We start from the raw sequence: 17,973 nt of genomic DNA, 5'->3' as shown, positions 1-17,973 counted from the left end.
AAATTTGAGGAGGGAGAGGGCGTGGAATGAAGAGAAGGGAGATGGGTTCTTGTTGTTGTGCGGGGTTGGGGAAGAGAATAGTGGGTAATGAAGAGTATGGGATGGAGTAGTTGAAAGAAGTTACTGATGGAGAAAGTGGAAAACATGGGATGTGGTTTTTTTTTTTTTTTTTTTTTTTGAGCAGTTGAAAGAAGTAACTGATGGAGAAAGTGGAAAACATGGGATGTTGTTTTTTTTTTTTTTTTTTTTTGGTCAAATCATCTAATTTACACGTGGACATGGTTGAGGCTTCATGACGCCAAAATTGGTGTTTGCTTTTAATAATAGAATAGATATATCGGTATTGGTTGGGGTGTCTGTCCTGTGTTTGGGGTACGAGGCACAACTCGCGCCTCTTCCAGATCTTCGGCAGTGTTTTATTTGCATCTCTCCCTCAGTTGATTCGTATAGCCGTAACCAGACAATTTTTTTTTGGAACATACGGTTTGTTTATGCGAGCATCGACTCGTCCGATACGATGTATTCCCAAAAAACAAAAAAAAAAATTGTTAACAATCTTAAATATTTTATCTAGCCTTATTTGACGTATGTTAAAAAAGTCAAAAAGTCACTATTTTATTTAAGATTAGGCTTGACAAATCTTAAAAAATTTAAAAAGTCAAAAAATTACACAAAAAGTAAAAAAGTTATTACTATTCACAAATAAAAAATATTAAAAAAATATTTTATATATTTTTGTATTATAAAAGTTTGAATTACACTGTCAACCATACTACCCCAATAAGAAGCCAGGTCATACACTTTTTTGGGAGAAAAAAATATATATATATGTAAAGTCACAAAGTTTGATGGTAATGCTGGGTCTTTAGGGACCCACTATGGGTTCCGTTTTGATAATCCAAACTGTCAATATGTAGAACTCGTCGAGTACTATATGCCTGTAAAAAATCACGTTGATCGGATATCGTTAACTATATGATCAAATCAGTTTTGTATAAACAAAACGGATGGTGTGATAGTTAACTGTTGGAATAAAACTAATCGGATCATATAGCTATTGATATCGATCAACGTGATTTTTTATAAGTATATAATACTCGACGAGTTGTACATATTGAACGGTTCAGATTATTAAAATGAGACCCGTGGTAGCCCCCACGGACCGACCATCACTGTTCAAATACTTTGCCCCAAATAAGGCAATAATTTGCTGGATAAGATACGCTGCCTCAGCAAGACAGCCGTACAACTTATTCAACTTTCTTCCCTATACACTTTATTTATACAATTTTTATTACACATTTTTCATAAAAAAATAAAAAGTTAATCCAAACATCCATCTTTTTTTTCTCAACTTTTTAGTTCAAAAAGACAAAAAAGTGTACTTATTTAAGACGCCCCAAACAATCCCTAAATCACATCATTTTATTTAAGTCACATCATCTTTCTACAACATCACTTCAAATCCAACCCATATTCAACCCATATTTCATAAAAATTTAAAAAATACACTTATTTAGGCTTCGTTTGGAAAGATAGGTTGTGGGTTTTTTTGGCTATTTTAGCCACAAAAGACAAAATAAGCTATTTTAGCCACAACAAACAGAACATCACATCCAACCCATAATTATTACATTCTTCTCTCACAAAAAAAGTTAAAAAAATCAAAAAGCCAAAAAGCCTTCCCAAACCAAGTTTTTTAGTTCAGACTAAAATAGTCAAAAAAACCAAAAAATCAAAAAGACAATCCACTTCCCAAACCAACCCTTAGAATATCCTAAACCATCCCTAAATATTTGGTACCGACTTTATATAAAATATTTTGATGTCTAACATTCCTCATTCCAAAATCTGAACACTGTAACTGTGTTCAGTCCGTTGGGCCTAGTTCACAACTCACCAGCTTTTTTCTTTTTCTTTTTTTGCAAATGGCCCATGACTTCACCTCTTGCTTGTTTTGAAAATTAATTTTTTTATGAAAGTAAAAATTTAAATTAAGGCTTTGTTTGTCGTCCCTTAAAAAAATTATAAAGTCAAAAGATTATTATCCTATTTAAGTCACATCACTTCTCTATCACATCATTTCAAACCCAACTCATATTTCATAAAAAGTCAAAAAGTACACTTATTTAGAACATTACAAACAATCCCTAAATTTTTAACAATGTCCTTTTGTCTTTTCTCCTTTTTAATAAGGCCTCGTTTGGGAACATGCTAATTTAGTAACTTTTTGGCCATTTAGCTAAAATATGAGCTAAAAAAAACTAGTATGTTTGGGATGACTTTTTTGCTTTTTACGAAAAGATGTGCAAAAAGTAGAGAAAAAAGAGAATCTTTGATTTTTTGGTATGAATTGTTGACTTTTTGGCTAATTTAGTAATTTTTTGACTTTTTGGCTAAAAGGGATGGTTCCCAAACGAGGCCTAAGTATCCAAACTTGCCCCTAAGAGGTGGGTTCAGTGGTTAGAGATTGGTCAAATAACGCTTTCACTCGAATTCGATTCTTCATCTTCTCTCGAAGTGGCACCCTTATACATTGCTTCACTCACAGAGCCTGCGTAACCCTTTTTTTCACCCAAAAAAGAAAAATGTTACCCAAACTTGCCCTCTATAAAAATAACAATCCCGCTACATACACCCAGTGACGTGGCGACACCCAGTGATATGGCGACCCCCAGTGACATGGCGATGAGGTGGCAGCTGATGTGTAAACACAGCTGAAAAAAAAAAAAGAAAAAAAAAAGGAAAATTATAACCAATTGAGTTCTCTTTCTCTCTCACACGACCCTCTCTGCAACAACTTTCTCTCTCTATAGCTCACCTCCCATGGCAACTCTAGCCCCAACCCTCAACTTCTGGGGAGTCCTCTACGAATCCAAACGAATGAAACACAGTGATGATGGAGAACAGAGTCAGCTTACCCGAGAGCAACAATGGTGAAGTCGATGATGGAGAACAGAGTCAGCTTACCCAAGAGCAACAATGGTGAAGCCATCCCTCGAAAGGCTCGGGTGACACTCATCAGCTCTTTGATCTTCCTATTCAACCTCCTAATCGGAACAATCATTGGAGCTCTGCGATCAAGATCGAGAGAGAGCACTGCGATCAAGATCGAGAGCACTGCCATCAACCAATTTCCTTCCTCTCTTCCATCTCAGGCGTGTAAACACAGCTGGACAAAAAAAAAAGAAAAAAAAAAGATCAAGAGAGAGCACTGCGATTAACCAATTTCCTTCCTCTCCTCCATCTCCGGCGTCTCTCTCTTCTCCATCTCCGGCGACTTCCTCCATCTCCGGCGACTTCCATGGTGGTGGCCGTGGGTCTCGGACCTTCATCGGAGTCAAGGGAGAGAGGGGGAAAGAGAGAGAGAATCGCGTGTCCTTCGTCGGAGTCAAGAATGGAGGGAGAGAGAGATGAGAGACCTGTAATGAAATTAGATTTTGAATGACTTCTGAATGATGAGAGAGAAAGTGAAGGTGCGTGTGCTGAAGGTGGACGTGAAAATCACGTGATTGTCCACGTCAGCTGGGGGTGGGTGGGGGTCGGCCTAACTGGGGGTGCAAAGCATTTTTGTAAAAATAATTCTAAATACAAGAGACAAAATATGATTAGTTCCAATAAAAGGTAAAAATATTTAAACATCCAATGATATTTAGACATGTATATCTTAGTAAGATTATTAACAAGATTTGAAGTAGATGTAACATTGTTCCTGCTAAAAATATCATATGGTGGGGTCTCTCCATTTTAAGAAGATTTATTTGTAATTTTAATGTAAAAAAATATAAATAAATAAATTATAAATATATTCACTACAATTTACTTAAAATATAAATTATTTTTTATGATTTTGAAAATTATAAGTAATCTCTTATCATAATTTGCCGTTTAATTAATAGAATTGATATAAAAAATGAAATTTTTAACTATTATCTTATACAACAATAAAATTATGGCAATTGTTAATTGAAATAGATTATTGGTGTTATTAAAAATTATTAATTAATTTAATAATTGATTAACAAAATAAGTTATTTGTGATTATAAATTTAAAAGAGAGTAGCTTTGGAGAAAAAATTTTAAAATTTTGTTTGGTTTAGTGATTTTGGAAAAAAAATTCCAAAATCATTTTCTCTCTCCTCTCTCTTTCTCAATCACTTTTTCTCTCTCCTCTCTCCTTCTTAATCACTTTTTCTCTCACACACATCTACTCAACTATAACAAAATATCAAGGGGTTATTTGGGGTGTCCTAAATAAGTGCACTTTTTGTCTTTTTGGACTAAAAAGTTGAGAAAAAAAATATAAATGTTTTGGTTAACTTTTTGACTTTTTATGAAAAAATGTGCATTAAAATATTGTATAAATAAGTGTGTAGGAGAAAATAATTAATTAATCTGTACTGGCTGGGCAGTGCAGTCGGCTGGGTAGGAGATGGGAAAAGATTACCTCCTTTTCGGGCTTTGATTGGAATGTGTTGCTCGGCCCGTGGGGGCCTACTACGGGTCCTTTTTTCTAATCGGAACTGTTCAATGTGTAGAACTCGTCGAGTACTATATGCTTGTAAAAAATCACGTTGATTGGATATTGATAGCTATCTGATCGTGTTAGTTTTTTTTGTCAACTGTTAACTATAACACCATTCATTTTTTATACAAAACTGATTTGATCATGTAGTTAGTGATATTCGATAGACGTGATTTTTTACAAGCATATAGTATTAGACGAGTTCTACATATTAACGGTTTGGATTATCAAAATAGAACCCATGGTAGGCCCCTATGGGCCCAACTTTACCATCCAACTACAGACATGTAATTTTTTTCCCTCTTTCTTTCAGCCTTTGCTTTGACGTCAGTCCTTAAAAAAGCGTAAAGTTGATTTGTATTTTAATATTATATATATTAATTTTTTAATATTTTTTTGTGAATAGTGATAACTTTTTAATTTTTTTGGTAACTTTTTGGTTTTTTTTTTTTTGTAAAAGTTGCCAAACCAGCCCCAAATCATTCCAAACTCCCATACTCCAAAACTATTTTCAAAATATACAACCAAATAAATAAATAAAAATTCTAAACTCTCTGTCCAATTTTTTTTTGAAAATCTATCTCTCAAAACCAAACCAAACACACCCATAATTTTTATAATTATAGGAAGCTATAGTATTTTTTGCAAATAGTTTATTTGTAATTTAATAGTTTATTTGTAATCTACCCAATAATAATAATAAAACATAAAACATCAACCAAGTGGCCAATGGCATCAAATAAGTGAATAAGCGAATAATTTCTTTTTCTAATTGACAAAGTAAGCGTTAATATCCACTGTAAACCACCACGTGGCACGACGTGGTTGGTGCGACACACAAAATCAAAGAACGTGGGACCATGCAAACTTCCTGGCGACCAAATCAGGAAGAACCAGTGAGAATCTGGGTGTTGTTGGGAACACGTGGCAGCACTGCAGTGGACCAACCATGATGAGGCAGTACTTTCCATTGGCTACATGTCAGATTTCTACATTTGCTATTACCATCTATGTTTTTGCAAAGTCCTTTCATTAATGGAAGTGCCACTTATCTGACTAATTCCTAGTTAGATTCTATCTCTCTCTCTCTCTCTCTCTCTCTCTCTCTCTCTCTGTGTGTTTTGTTTTCCCTCACCTCTCTGCATGTTATCTTGGTTCCATCACCTTCACTTGTTGTCTTTAACGGTATATAACTACCTTTTTTCCTCTGTTTATTCCCATGAAAACATGTCATGTCTTGGGTTTGTGTGTGTGTGTATGGTATCAAGATTCTATGTGGTGCTTTTAAGTTTAGAGATCAAAGTGTTTGTAGAAATGCATGAATGAATACTTGGTATTTGATATTGGTACCGAATGAGCTCTTGTTTGATTATTTAACTACATTGTGCAATGTTTATTAAGATTTTTTATGGTGCTTTAACTTCATAGATCAAATGTTTGTAGATATGCATGAATGAATATTGGCTCCCAATGAGCTCTTGTTTGATTATTTAACTTGTGGCAATTGTTATCAGAGTCTTGTTTGGTAAATTCTAAAAAAGTAGTTTTTTTTAGCTATATTAGTCCCTAATTTTTTTTTTTTTGGGGGGGGGGGGGGTGCTATAAAAACTAAGGAACTATTCAATTTTCCCACTAACAAAAAAAATAAATAAATAAAAAGTTCTATTGCCAAACCCCGCCTAAGATTCTATATCTTGATTTTATTTCATAGATAAAGTTTTTGTAGATATGCATGAATGAATTTTGGGCTGATATTGGCATGTATGTGCTCTTGTTTGATTATTTAATGTGCTGCTTTAAGTTCATAGATAAAGTGTTCGTAGAAATGTGTGAATGAATATAGTGCGTTATTTGATATTGGGAACAAACTAATAAAGTAATTTCTGTTTATAGGTATAAAACTGATGCTGATACCGCTATTTATGTTATTGTTTCAGGTCTCCATGGCTGTGGTTCCAATATGCTACAAAATGTCATACAAAGACCAACCTCCTTTAAATTCAAAAGAAGTAAGACATAATGAGAAGGATTTTATGTGTAGCTTTACTGCAACCCAGGAGGATTGTGGTTGTTTTTCTTCAATTTATGGTGAAATAGGCAGAAGATGGTCAAATGATGCTACTGGGATTCCACTAAAAGAAAATACGAGAAAAGGCGCTGGAGCTTCCCAAGGAATGGTTTATACCAGAGGATCTACACCGTTCTGTCTAAGATCCAGATCCAATAAAATTCCACAAAGAGACAAATGGTGCATCGTCTGTCATGCATATAAGTCAAATTCGAATGCAGTCTCTAGATACTTATTTTGGAAAACTTCAACATGATGCTAATAAGCCTTCTTCAGTTTCTTTGAATAAGAAGGAAGAGTTTATTGATCAAGATGGTCAGTCCAATGCGAAAGTGTACTAGGATCTTTAGATGATTATTTTGGCAAAGTTAGTAAAGGTAATGGTTCAATTTTTATTTATTATTTATTATTATTATTTTTTTTTGTTTTCAAATTTTGTTGGTACGAGCATATCATTGATATGTTGCAAAGCACCGAAGCATATTTCTAGCATGTATTTCTAGATTTCCATAGTCATTGTTTATTAGGAAAATAAAAGTCCTAATGCTTTTTATCTTTCATTCAGATGCAAATTCAAAAAACTACGTGTCATCTGCTTCCAACGATGAAACTAGTGAAGCAGCATCATATTCTGTCAGGGTAGGTTCTGGAAGAGGTGGATGGAAGAAAATGAGAAACTATATGAGGTTTAAAAACAAGGATGGTGAGGATGGTTCAAAGCATTCATACAATGAAACCTCCGATTTTCACTTGATGTAATATATCCATCCATCTTTTTGAACTTTATGTTTGATGTTGTTTGGTTTCCATTGCCACTATCTATACATTTTCTTTTTGGGTAACTCTCGATTTATACCATTCTGATACTTCTAAGATTTCTCAATGCAGAAGTATATTGGTTTCCATAAACATAGCAGTTTTTCTGTTCGAAATAGCAAGTCCGATCCAGAATTCTGACTTAGAGCTCTTTTCACTCCCATTGTTATATGGAGCAAAGATAAATCACTTGATTCTGCTTGGAGAATGGTGGAGACTAGTGACACCTATGTTTCTGGTACAAGATTGATGATTGGGTTCGTGTTTTTATTCAATACCGTTTCAACAATTATTCAAACAGTACTGAAATGATTATTTATAAAACTTGCCGTAGTGGTTTGTGGATTTAGTTAATCAAATGAAACTTGAGACAGATTTTTAGGTACAGGGCATTTGCATGTCCTAAAAACAAAATGGTTCCATTGGGCTTTTGATTACTGTGAAGCATTAACTGTCATTTATAATCCTTTGGTGAATGGTTAAAAACAAAAAGCCTACCAAATAGCCACATTTATAAACTTGATATATTCTTTTGGGAAAATACTATTCTTACGGGATTTTTATGCAGACTTTTCCACCAAAATGGTGTGGCTGTGGGATTTCAGTAATTAAAGTATCATTTTCTTGGGCACTCTGTTTTAAAATGGAAAGTTTTAATACACCAACATCATTCTATATACAAATTTTGTATATTTTTTATTTTTGTCTATCGTAATCAAGATTTAGTCTCTACTAGGAAGTTCAATCAAAAGAACACTGTACTACATTGACTACAAACAAATCACCCAATCATCTGTCACTTATCTTATTTTATTGATTGCTAGTTTCTTGTTTTTTTAATGGAAAAATGAGAAATGTAATCATTCCAAAGATGTGAAACCATTATTGAATCATGTCCTTTTTAGAATTAGAACAATGGGTTCATGTATATGCTATGAAAAATAATACAAAAATGCTTTGAAAGAAACAGTAGACTGTTTCAATTCCATTTAATGTAAAAGAGAAAATAAAGTACTGGTTTGAATTCTTCTGGATGTCCAAGAACTCCTTTAGTAAATTACTGCACACAAGTTTGAGATGTGAACATTTTAGATTCGCCTTCTTTTAAACATTTTCTATTTGCAGCACTCGGGAATCCTTAACGTGGCCCTTGGTTGTTGGGTGCTTCTTAGTTTTGGGCCTCGAGTTTGCAGAGCATATGGTTCCTTTACATTTTCATTGATATATATTCTTAGAGGAATTTCTGGTAACTTGACCAGCTTTCGTCAAACACCAGACCCAACTGTGGGTGGGACGGTAAGCCGTGTTGCACTGTTTTCTTTTATTTCTTTGGTATATAATCTTATACATACTATCTATGTATTTTTTCATTTTCCTTGTATCTCTTTTCTTTTTATTTTTTATTTTTTGTTTTTCCGGGCAATTTCCACTTCATGATAGATTATGTGAATAATACCATGGTCGTTGTGGTTACTTTTACCTCATTGTCCTTTCAATATAGAGTTCAGACTTGTTTGCTCTATTTGTATTTTGCTTTGCTGTCTTTAGTCATTGCAAAGATTTTTATTGTAATTGAAATGTGCCTCTCTCTCTCTCTCTATGGGTCTGTATGTTACTGAGAGTCATTTTCTGGAGAAATATATAGATTGTGTCTGTAGCTTCAAAATGGCAAACCAATGGAGATATGTGTTTCTTCACACATACACAAACACACTCCCTAAATGAGTCGAGGTTTGAAATTAGTTTGTTGGGATTTCATATGCACGTAGTAACTACACTGAAAATTGAGCCATCATTTGGTCTTTCCACCATGTAGATCTTTATGACAATTTCTCCTACCATATTTTTTCTATTTTTTTCTTTCTTTCTTTTAAAGAAAAAACATTACATTACATTGACAAGCAAAGTTTGTGCGAGCACTGTTCTGATATAATGCTTCAAATTCAGCATCTTTCTGTTTTTCTTGCAATGCTTTTTCTGTCCATACTAACATTAACGAAGTCGTTCTACATGTTCAGGGACCAGTATTTGCTGTAATTGGAGCTTGGCTCATTTATCAAATTCAGAACAAGGAGGTGATCACAAAGGATGATTCTGAAAACATGCTTCAGAAAGCAATAATTGCCACCGGCATCAGCTGCATATTAAGCAATTTTGGTCCAATTGATGACTGGTCAGTTCTTTACAAGTTAAAATAATTTTAATTTGATTTCCCCGGAATTTTAAAGCAAATGGGTACAAATGTTCCGTTTTTAGTGTTTGGTACATCGGAAAATGAAAGTCAAAAGTGAACATTTTTTTGGATCAATGAAAAACAATCTTATTTGAGTATAAAATATTCTCCACTTTTGAAATATGACAAATGCTTTTCGGACTATACCACCACCACTCTCCCCCTTTCCGACCAAACCACCTCCACCCACCACCGCCAGTACATTAGTTTCAAGGATGCAATCAAATATAGAAAAACTTTTTCTACAAAAAATATTTTTTGAAAAAGTTTCACTTATATGCATGACAAAATATATATGAACTGTTGTTTAGTGCTATAGAATTGAAAATTTGACTACACAGAAAATAGACAAAGATCTTCACATTCTAATGATATTACAACATGTTGCAGGACACATTTTGGAGCAGGTTTTACGGGTATATTGTATGGTTTTCTGACGTGCCCAATGCTGCGAATGGATGATGGATCTTCAAAAAGTGGTCAAGAAGAAGGAATCACACTTGTTAGACAATATGCCAATCCCTGTAAATCACTTGTCATATTCTCCCTCGTTGTTCTAGTTTTAAGCTTTTTCCTATTCGTTATCGAGCCTCCCCTCAATTCACTGGCACCCAACACCTTTTTATAGATATTGACACGATATGCAATGTATTAATTGTCGTCAAGATCCTTTTGTATATGTGAGAGGAGTGAGCTTTTATAATAAACTTTGTTTGGTTTCCAAGTTGCCAATTTGCCAAAAATTTTAGTAATTCAAAACCTCATGTATAAAATTCCTTCAGAATGTTGTACGGGAGGTATAGTGGGAAGCTTTAGTATTTATAATTGTTTGGTATTGATCTCATTCTTGATCTTTTGATTTTTGTATTTTCATAAACAAAAAGTTTGAAAACTAAAACCAGAGAAGACGTGCCTATTCATTGAATGCTTCTCCCAAAGGTCAGAGTAAATACATTTCAATACTTGTTAATTTTTGTAAGTTAATATGTGTTATAAAAAATTAACTTACTTAGTTTTGGCTCAATTATAATTTGTTTGAAATCAGTTCAGAAGCTTTAATAGATTTTGGAAACTTGTTAAAATTTTAATTCAAACTATAATAATCTACAATTCTAATTGACTCGGCATGGTTGCAGTCATAAGAACAATTTTTTTGGTAATATATATTATTACTTTCTCAATTTCATAGGAGAAAATAGAAAACGAAAATGATATCAAACATGCCTTAAACCACACAAAAAAATAAATATTTATATTTGAAAATATATATTATATATTATTAGGGAACAAAATATGCGACGGGGTTGAAGTAAATCAACATTAATGTACAACAAAAATGACATGGTCACAAGCAAAGGTGAGTACTACAGAAACATAGTATCAATAACTTTTTATCACATTTTATTTATAATTGGATGTGATAGGCCTATCAATGATGAAGTATTAATAAGATTCGTGCAAATGTTTGTTTGTAAGTATACCGCATTATAAGATTAGCAAAACGTGATTAAAAAATGTGATTATTCCCTTATTATTCACATATAATGAAAACATTAACGATGAATTTTATTATAAATTCTACTAAGCATGCTTTAAAATATTATACATTTTTTTATGGTATTAACTTTTATGCAAAATGTATAATTCTTTTAATATAACATATACTCCAAGAACACATTAATACATTAACAAAATAAAATCAAAGTTTGAATATTTATTTTGCATGAGTAATAAATGGGACCAATCATGTAGTTGACCAAGCTAGAGTTTTATGAATAATAATTTACTCAAACAGACAAAATTCAAACAGATAGACATAGAGACAAAGATCTAATGAAATTAAACAAAATCACAAATGACTTCAAATCTAACAACTCTAAAATTACATAAACATAATGATGAAAACATTATGTTTTATGATCTTCAAAAATAAATTTCACATAATTATATGATCTAAATTTGAGATTAAAGATCTCGTGACACATCTTATGTGCTCAGCGATCAAATGGTCCATTAGGATCAAGCTGTTTGCATAGACCAAGATAAGTTAGATAAAAAACCCGATCTTTTGCTCCAGTCCGATGGTTCTTAGTGTGTTTACAGAAGTACTTCAACTGTTCAAGAGTACAACACCCGATCATCTGACCCAGAAGCAAAAACAACCAATTGATGGACTTTTTCTTCTCTGAAATCACCGGCTTTGCGTTGTTCTCTTGCTCGCAAAACCTGTTAGAAAATAAAATGGCTATACAATTCAAACAATTGGAAGAAAGTTTCACTCATATTACTCTCAATTTTCAAATAACTAAATTACAAAGTTATATATATAAAGCTTAAAAATAAACTTTTGACATTTTAACATTAAGACTCTTTCATCACAATATAAACACTCATTTTCTCCCATAGATATATATAACCACATAAGCAATTATATATCCCCAAATAATACTAAATTCTCTTAACATACATTATTTTTAAAAATATTTTGAGAGTTTTGTTTTCTTACATAGGTTATCAAATTATTAAAAAAAGCAATGCTATAGATAAATAGAATTGAAACCTAAATTTATAAATGCATATGAAACCAACAAAGTAAGAAATTAGATTATATACATATATAACATTTTTCTATCACTAAATAATACTAAATTTTCTTTAACAGATCACTCTTCCATTATTTGAATAAACTTAAATGAAAATAAAAAAAATAAACACAACCTGCATGCCGGGAGCACTGGGTTCATCCACGCGCTCGGAGCTCAATTGTGCATGCTGCTCTTCCTCTCTGCCACGAAGGTCCCAACCTCCGCGAACGGCTCCCGGAGATCAAAATCCATCTCATACCGCCTCTCGCATCGCTTGCACTGTACTTCACCGGTTATGGAATAAATTTGTCTCGATAATAGGTAGTTGAGGCTGTGCACGGTGGCCCGGTGGGAGGTCGCCCACGGGAAAGGAGCTGGGACTGTGTCACTTTTCTCCTCCCGCGGCAATTGGGTAGGGTTTCGGCGAGCACGTACCATACGAGATGGGCCAGGGCCTGCCTCGTGGCGGTGCACTGTGGTAACGGAGGTGGAGGGGGTTGGAGGTGGAGGTGGTGGTGGTGGGGGTGGTAAAGGTGGCGGCTGGGTGTAGAGAGAGTGAGAGGCGGATAGTTGGAGTGGCCACGGTGGTGGTGGTGGTGGTGGTGGTAGTGGGGACCATTGTGAGAATGCTTGTTGTGGTGGCGGTGGTAGTGGTGGCGGTGGTGGTGACAAGTGTCGAGGGCAGGAGAGAGAAAGAGTGAGTAAATCTGTCTTCTTCTTCAAGACCTGATAATTTTCCAAGAAAATCATGACTGTTTTTTCTCTTCTTGATTTCTTCAGCATTGTTCATGTCTTCTTCGTTCCTTATGTGGTAAAAAATCTAGGGCAATACAAAGGAAAATAATGCAAGAAAGAACAAAAAAAAAAATAAGAGAAAAGTAAGAGATGGGTTTGATTTTGATGATAGATTTAGAGATGTATATAATAGAATTAGAGATAGAGATGAAATTAAAAACAGATTTTGTATTAAGAGTATTGTGTATTATGAAAGTTTCATTGGATACTAGGGTTCTATCCAATTCAAAATAACTATTAATTCAACAGTTTTTTTTTTTTTTTTTTTTTTTAATTTTGTTTCCCACTTGTCTATGTCTACCTCGTTATCTTTGATTTTGATGTATTTATGATTTTTAAAGTTTGATTGAATTTTCATAGAAAGTGTTTTTTAATAAAAAATTAGCTTGGTGAAAAAACTTTAAAAAATAGCCATATTTTTTTTATATGTACTTCTCATTTTTTAGAGAAATAATTTTTAAAAATTAAAAATTATCTTCTCCTTGTATTTATTTCTGTCAAATTAATTTTTATTTTAAAAAATCAAAAAATAATTTGTGTAACTCAATCAAATATACACGCAATTAAAAAATGTGAAAAATGGTAAGCATATAGTATACATGTTTAAGGCGTGTATAATAGAATTTTATTTTTCTATGAATGTTTAATTTGTAAAGATAATAAAAAAAATTACTAATTGACAAATTTTAGCTATTTAATTTTGTATAAAAAATATTTAACAGCCAACATATTCACACAAATGTTCCAATTTTTTATTTTTTATTTTTTGTTGAGAAATCTAATAATTAAAATTCTTCATGTCAAATCATTTTTTTTTTAAATAAAGAGCAGTGTATAGACAATTTGAAGTTTTCAATTGGTTATAAAAGTACAATAAATATGCAAGAAAATAAGCACAATCGCCTTATAGTGATGCAATGTAAATCTTACCACTTATTTATTTATTTTTTTTGACAATTAGTATCTCTCGCATGCCGTAATTCAATTGAATTTAAGTTATTTGAACAGCCAAGAACTAATTATCAATTAAGAAAGCTTATCACTTCATTAATTGGAATCCCTAATTCAATTGAATTTAAGTTATTTGAACAGCAAAGAACTAGTTATCAATAAAGCTTATCACTTCATTAATTGAAATCTCCTAATATCGGATGTGGTTTTGTTGCTTTCGTACTGTGTGCGGTTGTTACTGTCGCTTACATGGCTCCAACAGAAGCCTGACGTGTTGCACTTATACCCAAGTCACTAAACTTTACTTTTTAACGAAGTAAACTCTCTCTCTAACTGGATCACTTAACTTTGCCACGAGAAAGAGAGAGGAAGACTTCTTACAATTTTTATGGGCATGGAAGGTTAGATCAGAAAAGGAAGAGGAAGAGGGAGAGAAAGAGAAAGAGAAACGAAAAGAGCAAGAGAGAAAGAGAGCCGAAAAGGAAAATTAGGGCAAATTACATATACCCCCTTGAGGTATGGCTAAATTACAGATACCTCCCTGAGGTTTCGGAAATTACATCCCGCCCCCTGAGGTTTGTATTTTCATAACAATTTGCCCCCTGAGGTTTATATTTCATAACAAATTACCCCCTGATTTCTTATGCAAATATAGCATTCAGGGGGGAATTCGTAATTTCTCAAACCTCAGGGGTATCTGTAATTTAGCCAAACCTCGAGGGGTGTATATGTAATTTGCCCTATTTTAAATGAAGAGAGGAAAAGTTAGAGAGAGAGAGAGAGAAAAAAAAAAAAAGAAAAAAAGAGAGAGACAGTTTGCTCTGTTAAGATGCAAGGTTAAGTGACCTAAGTATTGATGCAATGCGTAAGGCTTTTATTGGAGCCATAACGACAACAACAACTGCACACAGCACGAAAGCAGTAAAATCGCACCCCCTAATATCATGAATGAATGACTTCTTAAAATAAATGTGTCGAAACTCTACACTCTATTTAATACGAGACAAACATCAATTGGTTGTAATAGTAGAAAAAATCTACTATAAAGAAAGTAGCTTATCACCTCAATTGATTTGAGGGTGGGACACGTACTGCTGTTTTAGAAAGTTGGTAATTTTTTAGTTTTTTGAGTTCATTTTATCTTTTTGTAGGTAAAAAATGTGAGAGGTGATATGATCTAAAATGAATAAAAAGTTAAAAATTGACTCTTTTTTTTTGCTTCCCAAAAGCACCAAGGATCCTCTAGAGTGCTTTTTTTCCTAAAGTTTCCTAAAATGGTGTATTGTGTGGTTGAAATTTAATGCTGAAAAATTGATGTGACTTGTCATTAAATCTCAACCACACAATGCACGAAACTTTAAAAAAAAAAAATTCTAGAAGATCCTTACTCTCCTAAAAGACGCCATAATAATTATGAAAAGTGTCCCCCAAAACAAGAGTGAGATGAAAACAATAAAGAAGTCTAAAAAAAACTCATATTAATGACACAAATTAATCTTAGGTCACATTTTTTTCAGTCATACATCCTTTTTTTTTTTGGTATATGACACTTATAATGATTAATAAGATGTGTATTTTTTAATATTCATTATTACGTTACATGACAAATAAAATGAGATATATATATATATATATATATATATGTATTGTCTTAAAGAATACTAACATCGGTACTAACAATTATATTAACGTACACACAAATTTGTGAGATTTTAACATTATAATGGGTCTAGTAAAATTTAAGGTTAATTACTCTAAGATTTCCTCAATTATTGGTGAATATCATTTTACGCAGGAGTTTATAAAGCAAAATTGATACATTTGTATAATTGAGGAGGTCAAAATGTACAAATTCATTAATAAAAAGAATAAAATGATATTCGGTAAAAATTGAGGAAATCTTGGTATAAATAACCTTAATTTTTATGAATGTGCTAATAAAATTGTTAATATCAATCAGTGTGTTTGGTTTCAATTTTATGAATTCAGTTTTTTTGTTTTTAATTTTTTTTTGTTTTTGGTGAATATTTTTTAACAATTTTTTTTACTTTTTTAGATGCGCCTTACTTAAATGTATCTAAACAATAGAATATTTGTGAAAAATTATTTTAAAAAATTAATAAATACAAAAAAATACAATTTTTTTATTTTTTTTTGTATTTTTGGTAGTTAGTGATTTTTTTAAAGATTGTTTTCACAAATATTATACTTTTTAAGTGGATTTATGTTAGGTGTGTCTAAAAATTTTAAAAAAAAATGCTGAAAATATGAAGAAAAAAAAAATTCATTGAAAACAAAAAAAAAAATAGGGAAAACAAAAAAGTAAAATTTTCTGAAAAGTGAATTCTAAAAATGGAAATCAAACAGAGTGAGTGTTATGGGGAAAAAATAATAAATGTGACATTATTCTAATTTTTTTTATTATAGTTTATTCTATTATGGGAAAATTACTATTTGGAAGGGATTTCTAAAAATTATTACATATTAGTAAAAAAAATAAAAATAAAAATATTTATTATATTTTCGTATATATATATATTTTTAACAACACTAGTGTGTAATTATATTTTTTTTTCTAACCGTGGTTTAAATTTTAAAATTGCTATAGTTAATACATATATATATTTTAACTTATAATGAATTATCAAAGTAAAAATTAGTGTGAGATACACTACAAGAATTTATACTTTTGGCAACTAAATTTTTAGTTATCAAAAGTCATCTTTTAGTCGTCGAAACTTTTTAGCGACTAAATTTTTTGTTCGCAAGAGTAGTCGCTGAAGGATTGTTGGGAAAGGTAATTGGTGACTAAAATTATTTTAGTCGGCAAATTTACTGAAATGCAGACTAATTTTTTAGTTGTCAAAAGTAGGGGTGAGCAGCAGATATACTGATCCATCCAAATTGACCGAACCGATCCGACCCGTCATATTTTGAACGGATGCGTGATGACGAGCGGATTGTTACAGATTTATTTTTTCCAAACCGTCTAATTTTGGACGGATGGCGGATTTGAAGTTCTTTTGGTCACAACCGAACCGCCAAACCGCAAGCACCCCTAGTAATTTGTAAGATTTTATATTTTCAATTTGTTTAGATATTGTATTCGTGTTTTCCATTACAAAAAAGTTCAAATATTATGTTGAATATATTCTATTGAAAAAAAGTTTTCAACTTGAATATATTTTTGAATTGAAAAAAAAAAATGTATTATTTATCTATATTTTTTGATTTTTAAATCTAACTCTAAAAATAATAAATAAAAAAGATGATATATGCTGGTTGGTTTTTGTTTTAAAAAATAGATATAGATATAACAATACAAAGGCATACAATCTCTACTACTGCTCTGTTCATGATTTTGGTGGTTTGAATTGATTTTATATTTTAAAAACCACATATTGTAATACTTTATGTGGATGAGGCATGTTGTGATTGTAATATGTGGATGAAACTTGCAGTGATGGTAATATTATAAAGTTTCAAAGTTTTTTTCTTTGGATGAGATATGCAATGATTGTAATATTTTTTTAAGTCATTGACAGTAATACTTTTTTTTCTTTTTTTGAGAAAATACACAAGTTGAATTATGTTGAAAATTTATAAAATTTTAAACCATCAAATTGATTTGCATCCATCCGTCAATCTGTTCAATCCACATCCGCCAAATTGGCGAATGGATAGCAGATTGGAAGTTCCGTGGCCGCAACCGACCTAAGCCCACCCTTAGCCAAAAGTATTGAAAAACAATTAAACATCACATTTTCAATGACTAAAAATATTTTTTCGTGAAAAATCTTACTTATATCTAGTTACTAAAGATTTAGTAGTCAAATTTTTTTCGGTTCCTCCTATTATTTTTTAAGCTACTAAATATATTAGTTGCCTAAAGTGTGATTGTATTTTAGCTACTAAAAGTTTAGTCGCCCAAAGTCTCACATTTTTCGTTACTAAACTTATAGTTAGCAAAAGTGTTGTTGTTCATCAAAAATTTTTTGGC

The 17,973-nt window shown here is 32.1% G+C and overlaps 1 protein-coding gene and 1 pseudogene across 2 annotated transcripts in view; one reads left to right on the top strand and one right to left on the bottom strand.

Moving 5' to 3' along the window:
* LOC114260879 (Rhomboid-related intramembrane serine protease family protein) overlaps positions 1 to 10,486 on the top strand; it is a 31,923-nt gene extending 21,437 nt beyond the window's left edge. For both annotated transcript variants that reach the window (XM_082913970.1, XM_082913969.1), the window contains exons 3-7: positions 7,159 to 7,348; positions 7,482 to 7,647; positions 8,535 to 8,705; positions 9,428 to 9,582; positions 10,033 to 10,486. In XM_082913970.1, coding sequence (XP_082770096.1) covers positions 7,159 to 7,348; positions 7,482 to 7,647; positions 8,535 to 8,705; positions 9,428 to 9,582; positions 10,033 to 10,270 — 920 coding nt within the window. In that variant the 3' untranslated portion in view covers positions 10,271 to 10,486. The remainder of the gene's footprint in view (positions 1 to 7,158; positions 7,349 to 7,481; positions 7,648 to 8,534; positions 8,706 to 9,427; positions 9,583 to 10,032) is intronic.
* A 1,150-nt stretch (positions 10,487 to 11,636) lies between these two features.
* LOC114293781 (uncharacterized) lies at positions 11,637 to 13,010 on the bottom strand (annotated as a pseudogene).
* Between the last annotated feature and the right edge of the window lie 4,963 nt (positions 13,011 to 17,973).

This window comes from Camellia sinensis, chromosome 2 (genome assembly GCF_055761805.1).
Source record: "Camellia sinensis isolate YWXY chromosome 2, ASM5576180v1, whole genome shotgun sequence".
In the NCBI taxonomy this organism is placed as follows: Eukaryota; Viridiplantae; Streptophyta; class Magnoliopsida; order Ericales; family Theaceae; genus Camellia; species Camellia sinensis.
Note: the sequence above shows the minus strand (reverse complement) of the source record. Positions and strands in the feature narration are given on the sequence as shown.